Below are 24,815 nucleotides of genomic sequence, written 5' to 3'. Positions count from 1 at the left end.
GGTTTATATACTTGTCCTGTGAAAAATTAAAGACTCAAAACTCGACAAAGTTGCTTGCAGCTGTGTGCTGTGCTCACTTGAGTGTGTCCGACTCTTTGCTACCACATGGAATGTAGCCTGCTAGGCTCCTCTGTCTGTAGGGATTCTCCAGGCAAGAATACTGGAGTGGGTTTCCATGCCCTCCTCCAGGGGATCTTCCCAGCTCAGGGATCGAACCCAGTTCTCCTGCACTGAAGGTGGATTCTTTACCATCTGAGCCACCAGGGAAGCACTTAATGCTTACATATCACTTTTTCATGGTTGTGTAATATATGGTCGTGTAGATTCATAATTCAACTCTTTTATAGTTGATGCATATTTAGGTGTCATTTGTACAAATAAATGTTTTCATACCTCAATCTTGGCATCTTGCATTCTTAGGGTTAGTTCCCAGAAGTGTAATTACTTTATGCTCCCTTTCCAGACAGGTTGTATTTATTAATTTGCCCTCACCACCAAGGCATCCTCGCTGGAAGAATACCTTCCTTACCCTCAGCAGCATGGAGTACTGCTGTCCTTGTGACATTGCTTTGCTTGATAAGAATAGTTGCTTGCTTGATAATAACGGAAATTGCACATTTCCCCCACGTTTATTGGCCAACAGTGGTGTCTGTGAATTCTCATTTGCCTTTTCCCTGAAAGAAAAGTAAAGTATGCTTGTTTGCTTAACCTTCATAACTGTTTTTTTTCACTTTCAGAAGAACTTCACTGTTGTTTTCAAAGTCCTTTAACTTGTTAGCTGTGTGCCAAACATTCACACCACTATGTGGCCTACAGGCACCACTCTTGCTCTCTTTGTTGATCAAGTTGAGAGTTTTCCAGAAAGCATCAAAAACTTGTGATCTTCAGACAGGTGGCCAGGGTTGTAAGTTTCCAGAGATAAGACCATTTTGCTATCGTGTGCTTTACACTAGTTCTGAAGCTAACAAAGTCATAGAACCGTTGGAAGATAATTCAGGGCACTTTTAAGAAGTGGCAGCACTGTGGATTAGGGAACAGACTGGAGGTGAAGTAAATGGAAGGGACAGTTTTACAAAAAGCCCGGGCCAAAACAAGTACATCTGCCATGGGGATGGTGAAGAGAAATGAACTAGAAGCATTTAGAAATAATGGGTAGGGGGACCAGCTGAATGTGGTGGATAAAAAGAAAAAAAAAAATCTAAGGTCAAGGATATAATTTCCTGCATGAACAAAACTAAGGCAGATGATGAGAATGTCAATTAGGGAAACAGAGGAAGAGGGGCAGGTTTAGGGGCCCCACGTGGAGACATGAAGCTCAGCTTGAGAGTTTATTTTAGATGTGCTGAATTTCAACTGCCCATGGAATGGTCATGTTGGAAATAACAGAGTGAAGTTCAGCAGTGAGACAAAAGCTTGGGATGGGCAAGCGGATAACAACAAAAGACAGAGAAGGAGATGGCAACAAAGGAGGATCCACAGACAGAGGAAACAAAGGAGATGGAAATACAGCCTAGGAGACGCAGGAGGACAAAACTGTCATGGAAACCTTACAAGAAGGAAAAGCGGATTAACAGTGAAATCAAGTTAGAAGACAACCACTAATAGATGGTGGTTAGAGTTCACCATTTTCAAAGGGTGAAGGGAAAGAGAGGCCCTTAGAATTAGCACTTACAGGGGCACTAGTGGCCTTTAGAGGAGCACAGTGCCTAAAACTGCTCTAACGGGGGACACAATCTTTCCTTCTGCAATAAGAAACCAAAGGCTTAAAATTCAAGTGCCTCCTTATGTTGAAACAATAGCAAACTCATTTTTCCGAAAATACAATGAGTCACAATTTTAGAATTGGAAAGGTGCTTACTGATCATCTAATCCCTGTTTTATGATTGAGGAAAGTGAATTACAGGGCAAGTTTCAAGGAAGAAACAGAACAGGCCCAGAGAAACTACCCAGTCCCAGCCGCAGAGCACATGAAGCTGCTATATAAAGTCCCCTCTACCTCCCCCCGATAAATTGTGGAAGTGCCTGTCCAGAACTAAACATAATACTTTGAGAATAGAGGCTTTATTTACAGTGATACTCAAAGAGAATTTAGAAAAAGATCCTCCTTATCTTATTAGCAGGGGCTGTACTTCATGAACAAAAAAAAAAAAACATCCTGGGGGCAGGAGGTGAACACTCTCCTCAGGTTCTCTAGATCCCAAGTGAGTTCCCTGCCCCCCAGCTCTTAGGAGGGTGGTTGGTAGACATCTTAGCAGCTGCGAGTCAGACTCCTGCATCCCACTGAGGAACACGTCCAGGGAAGACATCAACGCTGGCAGGGAAAACTTCAGGCTTTCACCTCGCTCATGGCCTCCATGAGGCGGGCACTGTTGGTGACTGCTGTCGTCAGAAAAATGAACCTGTACCCTAAGGAGTGAAAGCGCCACCAAACGTGACCGAGGGCAGATTTGAGCCCCCGACACCAGCCATGTGGGGCCCCTCCAGTTCCACAGCCGGACTGGGTCAGAGCACCAGTCTGTAGTCACAGGTGCACCAGCACCACGCTCTCGGGCCCAGCAGCTTGCCATGCTGGGTGGAACCGGGATCCCTACTGTTCGGCCCCCAGCAAGATGGCAGCAGGTGGTACCCAGAGGCCTGTAAAGAAGCCTTTCTGAGGTCTCTGCCCTTGGCCCCCCAGATCCCATGGAGGCCTGTTCTCACCTTTCTCTCTGCCCAGGAACCGGAGGGCTGAGATCTCAGAGAATGTGCAGCCACCCAAGAACACGACCAAGATGAGGCGCAGGGACTCGCTGGAGGCCTTGTCGTCCTTGGTCATGTCTGCAAAGACCGGACCAGACTCGGCTCTTCACTGGCCACGCAGGCTCGTACTGGGTGGTGCCTCGCGCCCTCCCCTTGTCTCACCCGCCCCCACTGGGCAAGGAAGGCCATGCACCTGTGAAGGCCAGCTCACTGCAGTTGAGCAGCCGCACCACTTCGTCCAGGCCCTGCCAGCCCCGCCGCTCCAACACCTGGGAAGGCACAAGCGCTAGTTTCAAGTCCAGCAGCAGCCAGACTATCACGTTTCTTGCTAGCTGCTCGTGTAGTAACAAGCTGGGCCAGGCCAGGGACTAAGAGAAAGCAGAGAGCATGAAATGTGAATGGGAGGGGCCCACGTTCTCACCTGCTCGATGATTCGGCAGCTGAGGGGCACGTACGCACCGCTGAACACGTACGCCATGTCACGCGGCACTTTCAGGTCATACTCGCCATCCACGCGTGGGATCTGGAGGGTAAAGGGGAACACAGGAGGTAAGTGGCAACTCGGCCTTCCAGTCCTTTACCGAGTCAGAGAAAAGTGGTGTACCCCTAAGAGCAGTTCTTACTTCAACTAAAGGGAGAAGCAGCAATAGCCTTGGGGGGGCGGGGAAAGACTCCATAATCAAAGATGGAAGCTGTTCACTACCTGCCAGTTCTGCTGAATGAGGGTCAGTGTGCCCTGGCAAGAGTGCCCCTTTGTGACCCTCCAGCAGCGACATGGGACACGCCTGTCACTGAAGCGGCACTTGGCACATTCTCTGATACTCATAGGTATGTGTTACATGTTTACTAAATGAATGAACCTTTGTGTCTTGTCTCATTATTAAATTAAACTCATGCTATAATGCTACCAAACAAAAGAATCTTTTTCCTTTAATTTTTAGTTTTTAAGCATGGAGTCTGAACCACTGAACCACCAGGGAAGTTCCCAAACAAAAGGGTCTTTATAAAAACAAAGTAACAGAAAGGGTTTTGTGGGCTCAAAGTACTCCACAAAGGACTGAACCCACTTCCTCCCCTATCCACTCCTGATCCACATACCAAATTCAGCTTCTTACTGATGGCTCGGAAATTGCTTCTCTTGGCCAGGGAACTGAAGGCATCAGTAATCTTTCCTGGGAAAGAAATCTGTGCTGGGTTTTATCTAAGGTTTATGGATTAACGATGGGTGATACCATTCAGGAAGTGACAGGACCGCCTCTCCTCAAAGAGCAGGACCTATCACACCTGAAGACCCTCCTTAAAGCAGATCACCTACAGTTCCCTGAAACCCATCAAGACATTCACGACCTTTCTCTCCCCACCCACAGTCTTCCTCCTTCTATAGGGCACCAACCCTCTACTAAATGCAATCTACAGGGTGAGCTACAGTTTACTGGTTAAGGGTGTGGCCTTTGGAGTCAAACCTGACTGACTGAGGGGCCCTGAACAAGTCACTTAACCTCCCTCCCTCTGCCTCGGTTTCCACATGTGTAAAATGGAGATAATACAACTTACCATGGAGAAGGTTTGGGAGGATTACATGAGAAAGTGTATCTAAAAGGCTTAGCACATCAGTGTTCACTAACTGGAAGCTGTTCTAACGGGAAAGCAGGAGGAGTGGCGGTAAGGGCAGTGACAGTAAGGAATTGCCTTCTCCTCCCTCAGCTCATTCTCTCCTTGGCAAGCATGCTCCGCCTGTTGAGAGAAGAGGCACCAAGGGCCAGGTGGGGCAGAAAGGGCTACCTGCGCTCCCGGCTCACCTGCGGCCTTGTCCGTCACCAGCTTGCTCACTTTACTCTCCACGGCCGTGAGGGTGTCTCCCGGGGCCTGCTCTGTTAGGAGCCCAGCTCGCCGCAGGTTGGAGAAGGTCAGCAGGTGCTCGGGGCCATAGCTCTGAACAAAATGCAATTCAGCTCTCTACCAAGCATCCACCAAGGGCCTAGCCCTGTGAGGTGATACGGAGGTGGGGGAGAGGAGGATTATGTGTTCTGTGTCCTGAGAAGCCCACACTTGTTTGTGGGGAAGAATTTTTTTTTTCAATTGGGGGATAACTGCTTTACAGTGCTGTGCTGGGGAAGTCACATCAGAAATAACCAAATACCAAACAGACAATAAAAGCAGCATGAAACAATTAAAGAACACAGAAAATTATGGATGGGAGGAGGTGGGGAAGGCTTCACAGAGGAGGCAGGACTTCAGAAGAACCTGGAAGGAAAGCTGTATAGATGCCTCATAAGGAGCTGAAGTGAGAGTCCAAGGCCAAGAACTCACCACTGGTTCCAACAGCTGAACTGTTCAAATTCCCTCCTGCACTAGCCACATAAAGCGGGGAGCAGAGTGAAATGAGGGCAGTGGGAAGGGTGTCTGTGCTGGGAGGGAGGCCGCATGGGAACAGAAGGGTAACCAGGACCGGAAAGGGGCTATTTCTTCTTCAACTCTTTCAAAAATGTCCACCAAATCCCCTCAAGAATACATTCTTCTGGCCTTACCTGCAGGTACTGGGTTTTCAGGGATCGGTAATCCTTGGGGATCAAACCTGAGGGTAAGAAAGGTAAAGGTTCAGGAGCCAGTTGAGGTGTCCTAATGTGTACAGCCAAACCCACCAATCAACAAACCCTCCTCCCCGCAGAAAAAAAACACAAACCCTAATGAGAAGGATGTTCAAGCTGGTTTTAGAAAAGGCAGAGGAACCAGAGATCAAATTGCCAACATCCGCTGGATCATGGGAAAAGCAAGAGAGTTCCAGAAAAACATCTATTTCTGCTTTATTGACTATGCCAAAGCCTTTGACTGTGTGGATCACAATAAACTGTGGAAAATTCTGAAAGAGATGGGAATACCAGACCACCTGACCTGCCTCTTGAGAAATCTGTATGCAGGTCAGGAAGCAACAGTTAGAACTGGACATGGAACAACAGACTGGTTCCAAGTAGGAAAAGGAGTACGTCAAGGCTGTCTATTGTCACCCTGCTTGTTTAAGAGTACATCATGAGAAACACGGGGCTGGAAGAAACACAAGCTGGAATCAAGATTGCCGGGAGAAATATCAATAACCTCAGATATGCAGATGACACCACCCTTATGGCAAAAAGTGAAGAGGAACTACAAAGCCTCTTGATGAAAGTGAAAGAGGAGAGTGAAAAAGTTGGCTTAAAGCTCAACAGTCAGAAAACTAAGATCATGGCATCCAGTCCCATCACTTCATGGGAAATAGATGGGGAAAACAGTGGAAACAGTGTCAGACTTAATTTTTTTAGGCTCCAAAATCACTGCAGGTAGTGATTGCAGCCATGAAATTAAAAGATGCTTACTCCTTGGAAGGAAAGTTATGACCAACCTAGATAGCATATTCAAAAGCAGAGACATTACTTTGCCAACAAAAGTCCATATAGTCAAGGCTACGGTTTTTCCAGTGGTCATGTATGGATGTGAGAGTTGGACTGTGAAGAAAGCTGAGCACCGAAGAATTGATGCTGTTGAACTGTGGTGTTGGAGAAGACTCTTGAGTCCCTTGGACTGCAAGGAGATCCAACCAGTCCATCCTAAAGGAGATCAGTCCTGGGTGTTCATTGGAAGGACTGATGCTGAAGCTGAAACTCCAATACTTTGGCCACCTCATGAGAAGAGCTGACTCACTGGAAAAGACCCTGATGCTGGGAGGGATTGGGGGCAGGAGGAGAAGGGGATGACAGAGGATGAGATGGCTGGATGGCATCACCGACTCTATGGACATGAGTTTGTGTGAACTCTAGGAGTTGGTGATGGACAGGGAGGCCTGCCGTGCTGTGATTCATGGGGTCACAAAGAGTCGGACATGACTGAGCAACCGAACTGAACTGAATGAGAAGGAAGGAGCTGGACTTGATATTAACTTTGCATCCTGTGTAGTCAATTCTAAATTGACTCCTTAACTGAAGCCTGCTTTTTGAAAGATAAAGCCTGGATCTGAGGGTTCCAAGAAAGAGCCCTGGAGAAGGGATACTGACAAATGCCAATTTCATCCATGGGGGTGGGGGAGGGGAATGCAAGCACAGGGAGAAGGGCCTTCCTGTATGTGTTTCCCTGGCTAGGGGCCAGTCCTCCCAGGAATTGCTTAACAGCAAGTGAGGAATGGGAGAAGTGTCCACATGGGTTCCCAAAGTGCAACAGGGAACTCTTAGATGTAAGAGGAAATGGGCTTCCAACTACAATAAAGGGGATTTAGAATAAGCAAATGACTTCTTTGGGTAAAAAGCAACCTTAAAGAATATTTGCTGAGACTTTCCTGGTGGTCCAGTGGTTAGGAACATACCTGCCAATGCAGGGGGCACACGCTGTGGAGCAAGTAAGCCCGTGTGCCACAACAAGAGAGCCCTGCGGCAACAAAGACCCAGTGTAGCCAAAAACAAACAAGTTTAAAAAATATCTGTAAACTGGAAGACTTCAAAACTCAGAACAAGTTGCCATGAAAAGCTGCAGAATCCGAGCTTCTAAAATGCTTATGAAATTGGTTTTTCCTGAACTATATCTTGATTATGAAATCGTGTTAAGGGTAGGAGGCCAGATGGAATAATGAGAGACATGTTGCTCAGCTCTGCCCTTGACAGTCCTATGATGGGACAGGCCTTATTGCAGAGAAGAGGACTAGATGCAGACCTCCTTAGGGCTGGAACGATAAATCACCTTAATGACCTGGGGATGTTTCACCCCAAACAAAAACCTGCTTTATTATAGGGGATAGAATCCATGAGATTACAGGGGAATGTTGTCTGCTAGGACATTTCTCTTTCTTTCAAAATGACTTTTTCTGTCCCTAAGGTACAGCTTTTCAACCTCTGGTCCCTGGGACTCACCATTCTCCGTGATGGACAAAAGGCACATAAGACGGAGGCTTTCTATGGGCGACACCTGCACAGGAAGAAAGAGTCAGGGGGAATTCAAGTTTCGTAACACACGTTCTCTCTTCTTCCTCTGCTTGGGCCCCAGCGCTCCCCGCTCCGCGCCGCCCCGCCTCACCTGTCGGTCTATGTGCTCTTCAATGTAGCTGGTGCTCTCCCGGATGTTGAACCCCTCCAGCAGTGCTGCAAGGAATCAGAGGAGAGCCTGTTACTGGGGGAGTGGCTCAGCTTGTTGCCATCTATGCTAATGGGCGTCTGTCTCCCCATCTCTTTCTCCATCCTTTTTGGGGTGGGTTAAGGGGCCCCCAGAACTTCTAGCAGGAACCAGCATTGGACAATGCCAAAGAGCATCTTTTCAGGGTGGGCTGGGGCTGGGAGTCCAGGAAGCAGAAGCAGGAGAGGTAGCCAAGTCACCATGCTCAGTCTTGATGAGCTCCTGGAAGTCCTGCTTGGTTTTCTTCTTCATGATGGATTCACAGGCCCCGATATCTGCAGATGGGACAAAAGGGGAGCTGACACATTCCTGTATCTGGAAGGAAGTCTCTCTACTGTCCAGGAGAATAAAAAGTTCTTCAGGCAAAATGCAGGAGCACTTCTTCCCATTTCGGAGCAAATAAGAGCAATATTCGGGACTTCCTTGGTGGACCAGTGGCTAACACTCCCAACGCAGGGGAGCCCAGGTTCAACCCTTGGTCAGGGAACTAGATGCCACATGCCGCAATAAGGCCCAGTACAGCCAAATAAATAAATAATTTTTTTAAAAAGCAACCAGAAACACTGATATTATTAAAATAATTTTTTTTTTTTTTAAAAGCACTATTTGATACATGAATGGGATCTCCTCCCAGAGGCAGAGCTCCTCTGCAGCCCTCCCCTCACCCTGGCCTCAAGCTGAAACATACGGAGGCTCAGCAGGCGGTGCTCCTGTTTCAGCCCCTTGAGCTCCTGGGACACAAAGTTCTTCATCTGCTTGATGTCCATGCCTCTCCGGCGCTGTGGGGACGTGCTGGAGAGGTCAGGCCTTCTGCCCTCACACAGGAGTGACCACTACCCACCCGCAGGTCCCCCCACAACCCCCGCCCCACAGTAGCATCAGGGGCGTCAGCAGCAGCAGACTGGGGAGCCACCGAGGGAACAGACAGAGGCCCCAGGTGGGAGCCTTACATCATACTGGGCCTGCAGGTTCCGGGCCTTCTGGCTCAGGAAGCCGAAGACATTGGAGAAGTGCTCGTTCCGGATCTCATTAAACACCTGTGAGGGGAATGCGACAGGAAGAGATGACTGCACAGACTCGGACCTCCCGTCTTCCTGCCTCCTCGGCGCAGCGACAGCACAGGCCGCGCGCTCAGCGGTTCTAGCAGAGAAAGCTGAGCCGGTTTCGATGAGGACGTGTCAGATCCCTGCTGTGTGCCCTGGGGTGCCCTCTCAGCTGGCGGGGTGGCCCTCCCTCCGGGGACTCGGCCTCCACTCCCAGCACCGGGGCCCGCAGCCTTGTGGTGGCAGCGGCCTGGGAAATTGTCTGCGGGCACCTGCGTGCTCACCTTGTCCTCGGCATTGAGCAGCACCTTCAGGCTCTTGTCAGAGGACGTGACTTCCGGGCCAAAGTCAACACTCCCTTTGAGAGCAGAGGGGACAGCTCTGAGGATCTCCAAGGAAGCCTTCCTTCCCCACCCTTTCCTGAACTGCCATGAAAGGTGTCCCCAGGACTTCCCTGGCAGTCCAGTAGTTAGGGCTCTGGTTAGGTCCACTGCCAGGGGCCTGGGTTCGATCTCTGGTCAGGCAACTAAGATCCCACAAGCAAGACAAAAAAAAAAAAAGAGTTAAAGGTCCCCCAAACTATTTGGGGGCTTCCCTGGTGGCCCATGGAGTAGGAAATGGCTACCCACTCCAGCATCCTTGCCTGGAAAATTCCAGGGACAGAGGAGCCTGGCAGGCTACAGCCCATGGGGTCGCCAAGAGTCGGACATGACTGAGCACACAGTGGTGGCTCAGCGGTAAAGAATCCACCTGCCGGTGCAGGAGATGCGGGTTCGATCCCTGATCCAGGAGGATTCCCTAGAAGAGGAAATGGCAACCCACTCCAGAATTCTTGCTTGGAAAATCCCATAGACAGAGAAGTCTGGTGGGCTACAATCCACGCGGTCATAAAGGAGTCGGACTTTGCAACAAAACCACAACAAACCATTTGGAAGCCAGCATTTCACTCTGAGTCCTCCCCCGGGGAGGCCCAAGGAGTCGAGCACACCCCTGTCTCGCCGAGATGCCACTTACCACACTTTATGCGGAAGGTGTCATCCACCAGGCCCTCGTAAACCACCTGGGAGCACAGTGCCGTCACAAAGTCCATGTCTGAAATCGAGATCCCCGACCGTGAGGGTCTTCCTCGACTCAGCCCACCACCCAGTTAGCTCAGTGTCCGTGGGGCCCAAGTGCCCACGCCCCGCCTCCCCCAGGTCAATGCTGGCATTCACAGCCCCCGCTGGAGGATTCCAACTGTGCCACCGTGTCTGCTATATTCCCGATATTCCCATGTCTTCTCGGGTCCATGAAGAGAGGAGCGCTGAGCACAGCTCACCTCTGTCCAGGAGAAAGATATGTCCAATTTCTGGCCTTCGGCCCCTGGTTTCACCATCCTCCTCCTCTTCCAGTCTCTTCCACAGTTCATACGACATCTGCTAGGGCCCAACACGTCCTCAGTCTTGAGTCCAGGTCCCTTCTGCAGCCCCACACTTATAGAACCCAACCCGTTCTGTGCAATCCTTCTCCTTGACTCCAAAGAACATCTGTTCCCATCCTTCCCCATCCTTCCCCACAGCAGTGAAAGAATCTCACTGCCCCCAAATATTTAGGAATGCTACCCAGGGGTGTCCTGCAGTTCTGTTAGCCACATGAGTTCTCTGCTCTGGGGACCTCTTCTGGGGCAACAAAAGCCTATACATCACATCACAGATGCCCTTGAATAATCCTTAGTGGGCAGAAAATGGGTGAAATATGGGCTATCTGGGCAATAGAACTGCTCACCTTGGCACACCTGCCAATTCCATAGCAGTTGGGGAAGGGTCCATATAGGGTGCTGAGGAGGTGCAAAGCTTGCGCCAGAGTGTTGATCCAACGCTGATCTCCTTCCTGCAGGGACCACGTGGGCCACAAAGCTATAGATCAACCTGACAGATTCATCTGGAAAGGGGCGAGGCCTAGAAGCCCTGGAGCAGAAGGGCAGGGTCTCAGCAATGTTTCAGAAGGTTCATTTTCATTGGCCCCAAAGGAAGCCTCGTGAATATCAGTCAGCAGCATTCCACCTCCAAATCAGTATCACTCATGATACATGAGATGAGCTGGAAGAAGGTTGAATCCATAGCCCACAGGACCCCATGTTTGTCTCCACTCATTGATGCAAAGACCCGAGTGCCCTGCACTCACCAGGAAGTAGTCCCTAAAAAACTCTGGTAGTTCCATGCTCAACAGGTCCACATCAAGAGGCAAGAGAGAGAAGGCCCATTCGTCACAGCTCACATCTGTGGGTACAGAGAGCATCAGCCTTCCTGCCAAAGGCACGCGGCTCCACATGAAGACGGAAGGCCCACCGCAGTAGTGCAAGACTTCCCGAGGGCCTGCCCCACTGCCTCAGGTACTGCATTAAGCACGGGATGCTCAGAGATGAGTAAGATACAGTCTCTTCCCGGAAGGGGCTCACAGGCTGATAAGGAGAGGACGTGTGTGTGTAACAGCCTGTAATACAATATGGTAAGTGGTGTGTTTCCATTAGAGTGCCGACCAAGAGTGCCGATGAAACACTTATTCATCTACGCATCATCTGACAGTACTGACTGAATGCTGCGTACGTACAGGCACAAGGCTAGATACTGGGGATACGCTCCTAACTTCTGGAGCTTACAGTGAAGTGGGAGGGTGAACAGCAGACAAACGGGATTCCAGTTGCAGGCTCCAAAGAGGAAACAGAAACCTAAGAGCACAAACAACTCAAGGATCTAACCCCAACTAGGGATATAGGAAAGACTTCCCTGGAGAAGTGACATTTAGGCTTAGAATTCAAGTATGATTCAGGTGGGCAAAGAAGCTGTAGGGTGAGGAATATTCTAGGCAACGGGAACAGATGTGTGAAGTCCCCATGGCTGGAGGGTGGTGACTCAGGAGAGAGGAGCACACGTGATGAGTCTAAAGGGCAGGAAGGGGCCAGACCACGGAGGTGCAGGAGGCCACACTGAGGGCTCTGGGCTTTATTCCGAGCAGGATTTCCTGCAGGAAGGACTGGGGACCAGGTCTGTGTTGCACACAGAGGAGGGAAGGCACACGGTTTCCTTGTGGGGGTCTTGGGAGGGAAGGAAGAGAGCACGGGTGATTTCCAACTACACCCCCCAGGATCCCTTCCATACTCTCCCACTCGTGGTCTAAGCTGGGGTCCTTCTTCCCACTCTAAGGACACTCTCCTCCTGCCAGGCCAGTGGGAATGAGACAGCGAGCGAAAAGGAGGAGATACGGCAGGGGGCAACCCTCAGGGCCTTCTCCCACACATCCTCCCCTTTCCACTCACCCATCTCCTCTCACCTCCATAGACACCCTCTTCCTCAAGCACCATCTCGCACGCATAAAACTGAAAGACAAGGGGAGCTGATTAGTAACCCCCTTCTCTGTTCTTTCCATTTCTCTGGATTCCTCTGTGGTCACTGATGAGGACCACAGTTACTGAATCCGGTGAAAAAGACAAGACAACCCAGACTTTTAGATCTAGACAGGACCACTGGAATCATCCGGCCTAACACTGTTTCCTTTCCATCCATTTTATCTATTTATTAAGTCAATTGCACTTTTCTCCTTGATTGACTGGAAAAGCTTTACGAAGGAGAGAGTATTCAGCTGTCATGGAAGGGTGAGTGCCGCAGGTAGAGCTCGGCAAAGGGCGTGACAGTACTATAGAAACAGAGGAGGAGGAGCAGGTGGAGGTAAAGAACAGTGGGGCGGAGAGGGGAAGGAAGGAGCTCTGGTTAGGACATGTCCATGGGACCTCTGCAGACACCAGGGGGAGGTCTGGACAGACAGCCTTGGGGTTCATGGCACATACATTACATTTAAACTAGGTAGTTTGTTCAAAAGAACACAGAGAAGAGAGCTAAGGACAAGACTCTAGGGAACAAAAATTAAGAGTACACAGTCCAAGACCTTCCAGAGAAGACCAAGAAAGAATCCACAGAGGCGGGAACAGAGAAACTAGTGCCTCTAAATAGCACCTCTAAAGGCAGAGGTTCAAGGAAGAATGGGCAGCCATCTCCAACACCAGAGATGTTAGGTAGAAGAGCCCGACACAGACATCACTGGGTTTGTGAAGAATTATCCGCTACCACTGCTTCTGCTTCCTCACACCCACCTTCATCTTTTTATCTAGACGCCCTAGATCTCTGTGGTCAATTCCAGTGATGTCTGTGTCAGGGTCCCAATGCAGGGGGCCCAGGTTCGATCCCTGGTCAAGGATCTAGATCCCACATGCATCATCTAAGGACACAGCATGCCACAACCAAGACCCTGCCCAGCCAAATAAATAACTGAAATCAGGGGCGGTCCTAAGATGGCAGAGGAATAGGACGGGGAGACCACTTTCTCCCCCACAAATTCATCAAAAGAACATGCTGAATAAATTCCACAAAACAACTCCTGAATGCGGGCAGAGGACATCAGGCACCCAGAAAAGCAGCCCATTGTCTTTGAAAGGGGGTAGGAAAAAATATAAAAGATAAAAAGAGAGACAAAAGAGGTAGGGACGGAGATCCGTCCCGGGAAGGGAGTCTTAAAAAAGAGAGAAGTTTCCAAACACCAGGAAACACTCTCACTGGCGAGTTTGTGGCGAGACTTGGAACCTCAGAAGGCAACATAACTGGGAGGAAAAATAAATACTTAAAACCCACAGATTACGTGCCCAACGGTAACTCCCAGCGGAGAAGCAGCGCAGACGCCAGCATCCACCACTAGCGAGCGGGGGTTGGGCAGGGAGGCACCGGCTGCATTGCTTAGAGTATGGACCGAGCCTGAATGCCCCGAGGACAATCTGAGGGAACTAACTTGAGATAGCAAACCAGACTGTGGGATAGCTATCCTGCAAAAAGCCCTAACGTAAGACACCTGCCAGCCCCACTCACAGAACAAAGGACTGAGCAGAGCTAGCTGGCTGCGGACTGGTCCATCCCCCGCCGCAGATAGGCAGGCGAGCAGCCAGAGCCAGAAGAGGGCAATTGCGGCCCCAGAGAGGCATCCTCTACCAAACTGCAAGCAGGTTTCATTGCTAACCAAGACTTCTTGGGATTCTGGACGGTCAACATCCGCCTGAGAAGATCCGCCGGTTGTAAACCCAGAAAACTGAGCAGCAGGGACGGGGGAGGCGATAAGTTGCAGTGACCGTGCTCACCAAAAACCTGGTCACCTGAGCTGCTGGGACCTCAGAAGGGCACAAAATGTAGGCCTAACCGAGTCTGCGCCTCTGAGGGCTACCCGAGTGCCTGAACCTGAGCGGTTTAGACCTGGGAGGTGCATGCAGCCCAGGGCCGGCCTCGGACAGTTCCCGGCGGAGCAACCTAGAGCCTGAGCTGCGTGGGCAGGGAGGGTGCACGCGCCGTGAGCGGGGGCAGGCCCAGTGTGGCTGAGACACTAACAGCACACACCAGTGTTATTTGTTTGCAGCGTTCCTCCCTCCCCACAGCGCGACTGAACAAGTGAGCCTAAAAGTGTCCACCACCGCCCCCTTGTGTCAGGGTGGAAATCAGACACTGAAGAGACCAGCAACGAGAAGAAGCTAAAACAGAGGGAACCGCCTTGGAAGTGACAGGTGCAATAGATTAAAACCCAGTAGTTAGCACCAACTACATAGGAAGGGGCCTACAGATCTTGAGAGGTATAAGCCGGACCAAGGAACTATCCGAAAATGAACTGACCCCACACTGGCCACAACACCACCAGAGAAAGTCCCAGATATACTTTTACTATTATCATTCTTTAGTCATCAAGACAGTATGGTACTGGCACAAAGACAGAAATATAGATCAATGAAACAAAATAGAAAGCCCAGAGATAAATCCACGCACATATGGACACCTTATCTTTGACAAAGGAGGCAAGAATATACAATGGATTAAAGACAATCTCTTTAACAAGTGGTGCTGGGAAAACTGGTCAACCACTTGTAAAAGAATGAAACTAGAACACTTTCTAACACCATACACAAAAATAAACTCAAAATGGATTAAAGATCTAAAATGTAAGACCAGAAACTATAAAACTCCAAGAGGGGAACACAGGCAATACACTCTCCAACATAAATCACAACAGGATCCTCTATGACCCACCTCCCAGAATATTAGAAATGAAAGCAAAAATAAACAAATGGGACCTAATTAAAATTAAAAGCTTCTGCACAACAAAGGAAACTATAAGCAAGGTGAAAAGACAGCCTTCAGAATGGGAGAAAATAATAGCTAATGAAGCAACGGACAAAGAATTACTCTCAAAGATATACAAGCAACTCCTGCAGCTCAATTCCAGAAAAATAAATGACCCAATCAAAAAATGGACCAAAGAACTAAATAGACATTTCTCGAAAGAAGGCATACAGATGGCTAACAAACACATGAAAAGATGCTCAACATCACTCATTATCAGAGAAATGCAAATCAAAACAACAATGAGGTACCATTTCACGCCAGTAAGAATGGCTGCGATCCAAAAGTCTACAAGCAATAAATGCTGGAGAGGGTGTGGAGAAAAGGGAACCCTCTTACACTGTTGGTGGGAATGCAAACTAGTACAGCCACTATGGAGAACAGTGTGGAGATTCCTTAAAAAACTGGAAACAGAACTGCCATACGACCCAGCAATCCCACTGCTGGGCATACACAGTGAGGCAACCAGAAGGGAAAGAGACACGTGTACCCCAATGTTCATCGCAGCACTGTTTATAACAGCCAGGACATGGAAGCAACCTAGATGTTCATCAGCAGACGAATGGATAAGAAAGCTGTGATACATATACACAATGGAGTATTACTCAGCCATTAAAAAGAATACATTTGAATCAGTTCTAATGAGGTGGATGAAACTGGAGCCGATTATAGAGTGAAGTAAGCCAGAAAGAAAAACACCAATACAGTACACTAACGCATATACATGGAATTTAGAAAGATGGTAACGATAACCCTGTATGCGAGACTGCAAAAGAGACACAGATGTATAAAACAGTCTTTTGACTCTGTGGGAGAGGGTGAGGGTGGGATGATTTGGGAGAATGGCATTGAAACATGTATACTACCATATATGAAATGAATTGCCAGTCCAAGTTCTATGTATGATACAGGATGCTCGGGGCTGGTGCACTGGGATGACCCAGAGGGATGGGATGGGGAGGGAGGTGGGAGGGGGGTTCAGGATGGGGAACACATGTACACCCATGGTAGATCCATGTCAATGTATGGCAAAACCAATATTGTAAAGTAATTAGCCTCCAATTAAAATAAATAAATTTATATTAAAAAATAAAAAAATATATAATTGACATATTAAAAAAAAGGCAAAGTGAAGGCAAAAACTTTATTAATAGGTCCAAAAAAAAGTTAAATCTATTAATCAGTATTGTTTTATTAATGAGGCTGACTTTTCCAAATGTTTCTAAGCCATTCCTTTTGTAATTAAAATAATGTTCTTGCTAATTCATTTATTAGAATCAAAGTTTTCTTACGGGTGTATGTGAGTTTTCTGTATAACAATACTTATAAATATTTTTCCTATTTGGTTTAGCTTTCATAATTTTTATGTTGGTGGTTTATGTCAATTTTTAACCTTTGTGTAGGTTATTTTTGTTTACTAAGTGGCATATTATCCAGTACTTTGTTAGTATCTCCTATGACTGTTTATTGTATAAAATTATTCTGCCTACTTTTGTATGCTATGTAAATTGACATCTTTTATACGTAACTATTATTATTATTTCCCATATTTTTCCTTTTAAAGATCAAACTGATTGATTCACAAAACTCAAATCTTATTTTTACTTTTGTAAATCAAATATCTAATTATTTTACTGCCAAAAAAAATAAATAAAAACTGAAGTCTTATAGGCCTATTTTTAATTCTAACTAATGGGATTCCTTTGCCCACTTGGAAGACTGCCAATCTTCATAATTAATAGAGGGAGCTCAGGAAGAAAGAGAGATCTCCTCTTCCCTACAGCCACTAAAGAGACCGTCCTGTGATGGAAAATCAGGTCAAAGAATTTGATTAGATAGGGTGTTAGAAACACAAAAATTCATTAAAATCTCAGTTTTGTTTTTCTGTGTGTTATGAAGGCTTGCAGCATTATTTGAAACTGTTACCAACTTGTTCTGTTCCCTATTTAAACAAATCTGTCCTTGGAAGTATAAATGGAAAAAAAGGGTTCTGTAAGACTCCAAAAACTAGAAATTAACTGCTATAGCTCCTTTAAATAACATTAAAAAGTATCTTGTAATTCTGATTGGTTACTTTACTCAATACTATTCTTGCCCTAGTCATAATGTTATACTTCATATATTTATATTCCTAAACAGGATAATTTCCTAGGTGGCACAGTGGTAAAAGGATCCACCTGAAATGCAAAAGACATAGGAGATTCAAGTTCGATCCGTGGGTTGGGAAGATCCCCTGGAAGAAGGCATGGCAACCCACTCCAGTATTCTTGCTTGGAGAATGCCATGGTCAGAGGAGCCCGGAGGGCTACAGTCAGTCCATGGGGTCACCAAGAGTCAGACACAACCAAGCATACACACACTCACATATAGAGGCCACCTCTCACCACTGTACAATCTGTATTGGGGTAATTTGATAGGATACTCTCTGCTACATTAATGAAAAGACAGTGGCAGGTATTTTGTTCGCTTAGAGAGAGACACAGCTGCTGGCCCCTTACGCCATCCCAGTCCCCCATGCTCTTCTACCTTATCTCACTCCCACATGGGTCCAAACTCACCTTCTGAGGACTGAAGATCACTTTGTATTTCCGAGTTCGGCCAGCCATTTTGTCAGCATTGACAAGACCTACAGACAGAAGGGATGCAGCCCAGAAAGCCATGGGCCTTATGTTAGACTAGAAGCAAGGAACCGACGAGCCTCGATGAGGGGCATCGCCAACCCGAACAATTCTTTTCTTATGGCTGTGCCCTCAGACGTTCCCGCCCTCCCCGGGTCTTAGTGACAGTGAAGCTCTGACACACTCACTGGCAATGTACCGCATATTCTTGATGCGAGGTCTGACCAGGAAGCACAGCCTATGGGAGAGAGGGGGGGAAATCCTAGTGAAGAAAAATCATGAAGTTGGTGATAGTCATGGCAACTCGCCCACCATGTGCTACAGCTCTCACCCGGCCAAAGCCAAGCCAGCGTTCTCGGCTGACTCACCACAGAAGACTCCCCTCAGTAAAGCAGGTATAGGTACAGAAGAACCCATTTACAGGGCAGGAATAGAGATGCAGATGTGGAGAACAGACTTGCGGCCCCACAGGGGACGTAGAGGGTGGGAAAAACTGAGAGGAGCATCGACACATATCCACTACCACATGTAAAAGAGATAGCTAGTGGGAAGCCGCTGTATAACACAGGGAGCTCAGTCCGGTGATCTCTGACAACCTAGAGGGGTGGGGTGGGGTGGGGGACAGGAGGGAGGTTCAAGACGGAGGGGACATATGTATACTTGTGGCTGATTCACACTGTTGCATGGCAGAAACCAAAACAACATTGTAAAGCAATTATCCTCCAAATAAAAGTAAATTAAAAAACATAAAGCAGGTATATTGTGATGAGCTGGGGGTACTTACTGGCCTTATGGTGGACCCAGAAGTTTCTGCTCTCAAATAATTTACAGTTTATTGGGCAAAATAAGATACACGTATGCATGAAGTATATTAACCATCAAGTATTCAAAAATAATACAAGGAAGTCTATGACATGTTTTTCAAACTGGGGTTCGTGGATGTATTCTCCATGTATCTAGGAGGGTTTGTTCCTCTAAGGGAGGGTGTACATGACTTAAGTTGAGAAATACTGAAAATAAAAACAAACGCCAGACAACAGGCAGCATGTGACTGAGTGCCAGGTGAACAGGACAAACACTGAGCTCCATGCAAATACAGGGGAGGAGACAATCACCCCGGAGTGGCCACCCTGGGATGGCTTCGTGGAGGAGTGGGGCTGGGCTCTGAAGGCTGGGTGTCTGTCACGAGAACAGTGAGGAGAGGAGAGAAGGTCAGGCAGAGTGGGTGGAGTGGCCAGAAGCATGGAGGTTTGTGTGTAGAGCAGGGAAACACATGAAAGTGCATCAGGTAAGAGAGTATGTGCAAGAGGCCAGGCTGGAAAGAGGACGGAAGGCCTTCTGGGAGGCAGCTTTGGAATCTATGATGAGCAATGCAAACTGTAGTGGGTAAGTAAGGGAAGGTCTGAAGGTTCTGGAGGAGATCACAAGGAAATTATTTGTGAAAGATTAATCAATGTGGTGGGGGAGTGCTTCCCTGATAGCTCAGTTGGTAAATAATCCACCTGCAATGCAGGAGACCCTGGTTCAACTCCTGGGTTGGGAAGATCCACTGGAGAAGGGATAGGCGACCCACTCCAGTATTCTTGGGCTTCCCTTGTGGCTCAGCTGGTAAAGAATTCACCTGCAATGCAGGAGACCTGGGTTCAATCCCTGGGTTGGGAAGACCCCCTGGAAAAGGGAAAGGCTACCCACTCCAGTATTCTGGCCTGGAGAATTCCATGGACTGTATAGTCCATGGGGTCACAAAGAGTCAGACACGACTGAGCGACTTTTTCATTTTCTTTCAATCAATGTGGTTAGGGCTGGTAGATTGGGTTAGAGAGAGAAGAGGACAAGGGAGGGAGAAACTGCAGACAAGGAGACCAATTAGGAGGATAAATCATAACCTCGGGATGAAATTGTAAACATGCAAGGAAGTGAATGCTTTGATATCACAAATATCATGGGGCTAGATCTCAGCCAAGGACTGATCAAAGGCAAATGTGCAGGGACCGAGGCTCCTGGACACTCACTGTTCACTGGAGCTGAGGGCTGGTTTGTTCTCCACTTTGTACAGCTTGTCTACCTCGTGTTGCTACAGACAAGAATCAAACAAAACAACGGACGTTAAGTGTGATTGGGAACCTGAAGCCTGATACAAAGACTGGGGTCTTCTGAAAGGGCTTCCTCCTACTTAAACTAACTCTAGGAGTCAAAATGCCTCCCTAACAACCATTCCACTGAACCTTCCTCAAACTGTCAGTAGAAAAATCAACATTTAAATAATTCAAAAACAATACAAAGAGGATCAATCCCCCTCAGTCCACTCAACTCCACTATCCTCCTATATTTACCCTAGAAGGGTAGTAATTACTTCTCAGTAATTTGTACCATTCATCAAAAGAAAAACTGCTTAATGAGGAAAGAGGGGCCTGATCCATCTGGGAATGGGGCAAGGTACCTTTAGAATGGAGACATTGGCGATTCGATCCAAAGGGCTCATGAGATCTGCCTCAATGAACAAGTCTTTCTTTCCGGGAAGCTGAAGGAGACACAGCATGTTGGATCACTCTCAGGTCATACAAGCCCCTCAGTCGAGAGTTCATTCAGTCATCCATTTAATAGAAGTCTCTGAGCTGGGGACTTCCCTGGTGGCACAGTGGACAGGAATCCACCTGCCAACGCAGGGTACATGGGTTTGAACCCTGGTCCAGGAAGATCCCACATGCCATGGAACAACTAAGCCCGTGTGCCACAACTACTGAAGCCTGCGTGCCTTAGAGCCCACGATCTGCAACAAAAATGTCACCGCGATGAGAAACCCATGCACTGCAACGAGGAGTAGCCCCTGCTCGCCACAACTAGAGAAAGCCCAGGAGCAGCAACGAAGACCCCACACAGCCGTAAGTCAATAAAGAAAATTATTAAAAAAAAAAGTCTCTGAGTTCCTTGAGTTCCTTGGAAAGGCACTAGACCTCACCTAACCCAGCATCTTATTTATTGTCTATATCCACAGTTGACATTTCTCTACATATTCACCTATTTTTGTCTTCTATTCATTATTGGTTCCAGTAGAAAGATATTTCATCTTTTTTTATGGCCATGCAGCATGTGGGATCCTAGTTCCCTGCTCAGGGATCCAATCCATGCCCCCTGCACTGAAGCTTGGAGTCTTAACCACTGGACTGCCTGGGAAGTCCCTCACCTTCTTTCTAAGGTCACATCCTTGTCATGCAACTCTCCTGCCGGCCTGTGATCCTGTTCTACATCACTGCTCCTCTGCTCCACTGCCTCCTCCTCCATACCTCCTGATAAACCAATTGATCTGCTGAACGAAGCCAAACAAAACAAAACTGCACCGTGTATCCTGCAACCCCACAACTAACTGCCAAATATCTCTTCAAATGGCATTTTACTTCTAATTACAAAAAGAACCAATGTTCAAGGCAGAAAACTTAACCCATGACAGTCCTCACCCTCCCACCCACTTCCTGCTTCACCATTCCCGACGCTGCTCTCTCATCTGTCCAGAGGAAGGACAGGTCACACTGAGCAGAAGAGAGGGTGAAGTCGTTGAAAGCTTCCTCTCAACACGATTTTGACAAATGGGTAGGCTGTGGGCAGTGACAGATCGAGATGGCAATTAAGCCAAGGCCAGGGAAAGCCAAAGGCTGAATGGTAAGGGCAGAACAGCAGTTCAGTTTGCCTGATGGCTAAGATGCATGTAGGCAGTGGTCCTCAACCAGGACTGATTTTGCCCTTCAGGGGATATCTGGCAAAGTCTGGAGACATTTAGGTTGTCTCATCTTGGGCAAGGGTGTGTTACCGACATCTGGTGGATGCTGCTAAATATCCTACACTGCACAGGACAGTCCCACAACAAAGAATTAACCAGCCCAAAATGTCAGTGTCACCAAGGCTGAGACATCCTGGATGTTGGGGAATGGTGGGAAACAAGGCTGAAACATTCACAGGAATCGGGGATAAACCTTCAGTAGCTACCTAATGCCTGCTGCTGCTGCTGCTGCTAAGTCACTTCAGTCGTGTCCGCCTCTGTGCGACCCCATAGACGGCAGCCCGCCAGGTTCCTCTGTCCCGGGGATTCTCCAGGCAAGAACAATGGAGTAGGTTGCCATTTCCTTCTCCAATGCATGAAAGTGAAAAGTGAAAGTGAAGTCGCTCAGTCGTGGACTCTTAGCGACCCCATGGACTGCAGCCCACCAGGCCCCTCCATCCATGGGATTTTCCAGGCAAGAGCACTAATTTTTCATCCCTCTCTTTCATGTATTACATGCCTTGTCCTTTCCTGGTTCCTCAACTTTGCTCCCACCAGTACATCTGCCTGGAATACCCTCTCCCATCTCCAAGGAAAGTATGCTTATCTTCACACTCCAGTCCTCAAAACTCCTAGATTACTCCAGCTAGAAATGACTGTTTCATGAACCCTAGCTGTCACTCATTTACCCCAGGATACCCTATTTGTGCTAATTTGTGCTTCATAGGCTCCCAGTAATGCCTATGAATAGATCAGGAAGTAAGATCCCTAAGGACAAAGTTGTTTTAACCATATTTCCATCTCCAGTGATGCCTGACATTAGTGGTGTCTCCCTTGCCCGTATTTAAAAAAAAAAAAAAGATTTCCAATAACTCTGGCCAGGTCGTCTCAAGAAGCTCTTAACTGCTCTCTGATTTTTCTCCCTGAGTGCTTCATTTTGGACCTGCCACAGAAGCTCCAAGGACCAAGGCAAGATCAAGGGAACTCAGTAAGAAAGAACTAGGCATCCAGAGAGTGCTAAACTGCTGATGCAGTAAAGGCCCCCGACGTGGAGGGCACTGACCTGCTCCAGCAGGTAGATGAGCTGGTCTCGAGCCAGCCTCTTGAGCATGGAGAAGTCAGGCAGCTCTGGGGCGTCCGGTCGATGGGGAAAAGCCATGGCGGCGGTCGCAGGGTGGAAAAGCCGCAGGGTTGAACAAGGTGGACGCCTCCTCCTCTGCTCCGAGGAGGCCGGCAGCGGCCCGGGTAAGCGCAGGATGGCTCTCCTTCAGGTAAGGGCACAGAACCCGAAGAAGCCCCCCAAGGGGCCCCCGCTCGTCAGCCACACTGGAGGAATGAATGGCCGGCCACCTCTCAGCCAGACAGCTGCAGCCAAAGGGACCCTGCTTCAGGCCTGCAGCCACGGTATCCCGCCCCGCCCCTCCCGGTCCACTCCGCCCGTCCGCAGGATGCGGATCTACACCTGCAGAGATACCAAAGAGAGGGGCGGCTTCCTAGACCTCCCGGAAGTCCCGTACTCTCGAGCACCGCTCAGGGTACCCGGAAAAGGACGGCGTCCTGGAAGGGACATTTGAAAACGCGCGGCAACGCATCAGCGTTCCAGTTTCCTCCCGGACCAGAGGCGAGTGTTCCAGTGAAAAAAGGATTTTACCTTAAACTAACTTTGAAGGGAACACCCAATTCTCCTAGCTCACGCAAGGAAGCGTTGGGCACTTGCTCCATTTTCAGAACTTGGTGAAATGGGCGAAACCAACTCGGAATCCGTAGGGCACTGATCACCGGGGATCTTGGTTGTCGATCACATCTACTCCACAAAGTTAGCGGCGAGCTCTGAGCTCTCCCGCTTCTGACTTGCGCGAGGCTAGACGCCCGAGATGCAGGCGGGTGTGCAGTGAGAGAAGAACGCGTTAGGAGCCAATGGAAGCTGAGTCTCACCACCTATGACCTTTCAATATCAGAGTCCTGACTCATTAATGCTTTTCGTGGGAAAACGGATAAACTGTGACATATTCATACAATAAAAATAACTGAATAAATGAAAGATCAGATCAGATCAGTTGTTCAGTCGTGTCCGACTCTTTGCGACCCCATGAATCGCAGCACGCCAGGCCTCCCTGTCCATCACCAACTCCCGGAGTTCACTCACACTCACGTCCATCGAGTCAGTGATGCCACCCAGCCATCTCATCCTCTGTCGTCCCCTTCTCCTCTTGCCCCCAACCCCTCCCAGCATCAGAGTCTTTTCCAATGAGTCAACTCTTCGCATGAGGTGGCCAAAGTACTGGAGTTTCAGCTTTAGCATCATTCCTGCCAAAGAAATCCCAGGGCTGATCTCCTTCAGAATGGACTGGTTGGATCTCCTTGCAGTCCAAGGGACTCTCAAGAGTCTTCTCCAACACCACAGTTCAAAAGCATCAATTCTTCGGCGCTCAGCCTTCTTCACAGTCCAACTCTCACATCCATTCATGACCACAGGAAAAACCATAGCCTTGACTAGACAAACCTTTGTTGGCAAAGTACTGTCTCTGCTTTTGAATATGCTATCTAGGTTGGTCATAACTTTCCTTCCAAGGAGTAAGCGTCTTTTAATTTCATGGCTGCAATCACCATCTGTAGTGATTTTGGAGCCCCCCAAAATACAGTCTGACACTGTTTCCACTGTTTCCCCATCTATTTCCCATGAAGTGATGGGACCAGATGCCATGATTTTTGTTTTTTGAATGTTGAGCTTTAAGCCAACTTTTTCACTCTCCACTTTCACTTTCATCAACAGGCTTTTGAGTTCCTCTTCACTTTCTGCCATAAGGGTGGTGTCATCTGCATAGCTGAGGTTATTGATATTTCTCCCGGCAATCTTGATTCCAGCTTGTGTTTCTTCCAGTCCAGTGTTTCTCATGATGTACTCTGCATATAAGTTAAATAAGCAGGGTGACAATATACAGCCTTGACGAACTCCTTTTCCTATTTGGAACCAGTCTGTTGTTCCATGTCCAGTTCTAACTGTTGCTTCCTGACCTGCATACAAATTTCTCAAGAGGCAGATCAGGTGGTCCGGTATTCCCATCTCTTTCAGAATTGTCCACAGTTTATTGTGATCCACACAGTCAAAGGCTTTGGCATAGTCAATAAAGCAGAAATAGATGTTTTTCTGGAACTCTCTTGCTTTTTCCATGATCCAGTGGATGTTGGCAATTTGATCTCTGGTTCCTCTGCCTTTTCTAAAACCAGCTTGAATATCAGGAAGTTCACGGCTCACGTATTGCTGAAGCCTGGCTTGGAGAATTTTGAGCATTACTTTACTAGCGTGTGAAATGAGTGCAATTGTGCAGTAGTTTGAGCATTCTTT

At 48.1% G+C, this 24,815-nt stretch overlaps 1 protein-coding gene across 5 annotated transcripts; it reads right to left on the bottom strand.

The window, feature by feature from the left end:
- Positions 1–2,045: 2,045 nt before the first annotated feature.
- VPS33B (VPS33B late endosome and lysosome associated) lies at positions 2,046–22,988 on the bottom strand. 5 transcript variants are annotated; one of them, XM_055556181.1, is made up of 23 exons: positions 22,533–22,976; positions 20,156–20,236; positions 19,728–19,789; positions 17,904–17,953; positions 17,656–17,723; positions 12,222–12,267; positions 11,076–11,170; positions 10,677–10,781; positions 10,231–10,330; positions 9,927–10,004; positions 9,197–9,270; positions 8,820–8,906; positions 8,558–8,648; positions 8,070–8,144; positions 7,774–7,838; positions 7,611–7,665; positions 5,268–5,314; positions 4,539–4,671; positions 3,838–3,911; positions 3,161–3,262; positions 2,933–3,008; positions 2,701–2,817; positions 2,046–2,406 (listed from the first exon to the last, which is right to left on the bottom strand). In XM_055556181.1, the coding sequence occupies exons 1-23, from the start codon at positions 22,626–22,628 to the stop codon at positions 2,327–2,329; spliced, it is 1,857 nt and encodes a 618-aa protein (XP_055412156.1). In that variant the 5' UTR covers positions 22,629–22,976; the 3' UTR covers positions 2,046–2,326. The 5 variants fall into 5 exon arrangements, 4 of the variants coding, with proteins under 4 accessions (XP_055412156.1, XP_055412157.1, XP_055412158.1 ...); XM_055556182.1 differs by having other exon boundaries at positions 10,231–10,327; positions 22,533–22,975; XM_055556183.1 differs by lacking the exon at positions 20,156–20,236.
- Positions 22,989–24,815: the final 1,827 nt, after the last annotated feature.

This window comes from Bubalus kerabau, chromosome 19 (assembly GCF_029407905.1).
Source record: "Bubalus kerabau isolate K-KA32 ecotype Philippines breed swamp buffalo chromosome 19, PCC_UOA_SB_1v2, whole genome shotgun sequence".
NCBI lineage: Eukaryota > Metazoa > Chordata > Mammalia > Artiodactyla > Bovidae > Bubalus > Bubalus kerabau.
This window is presented reverse-complemented; position numbering and strand designations above follow the sequence as displayed.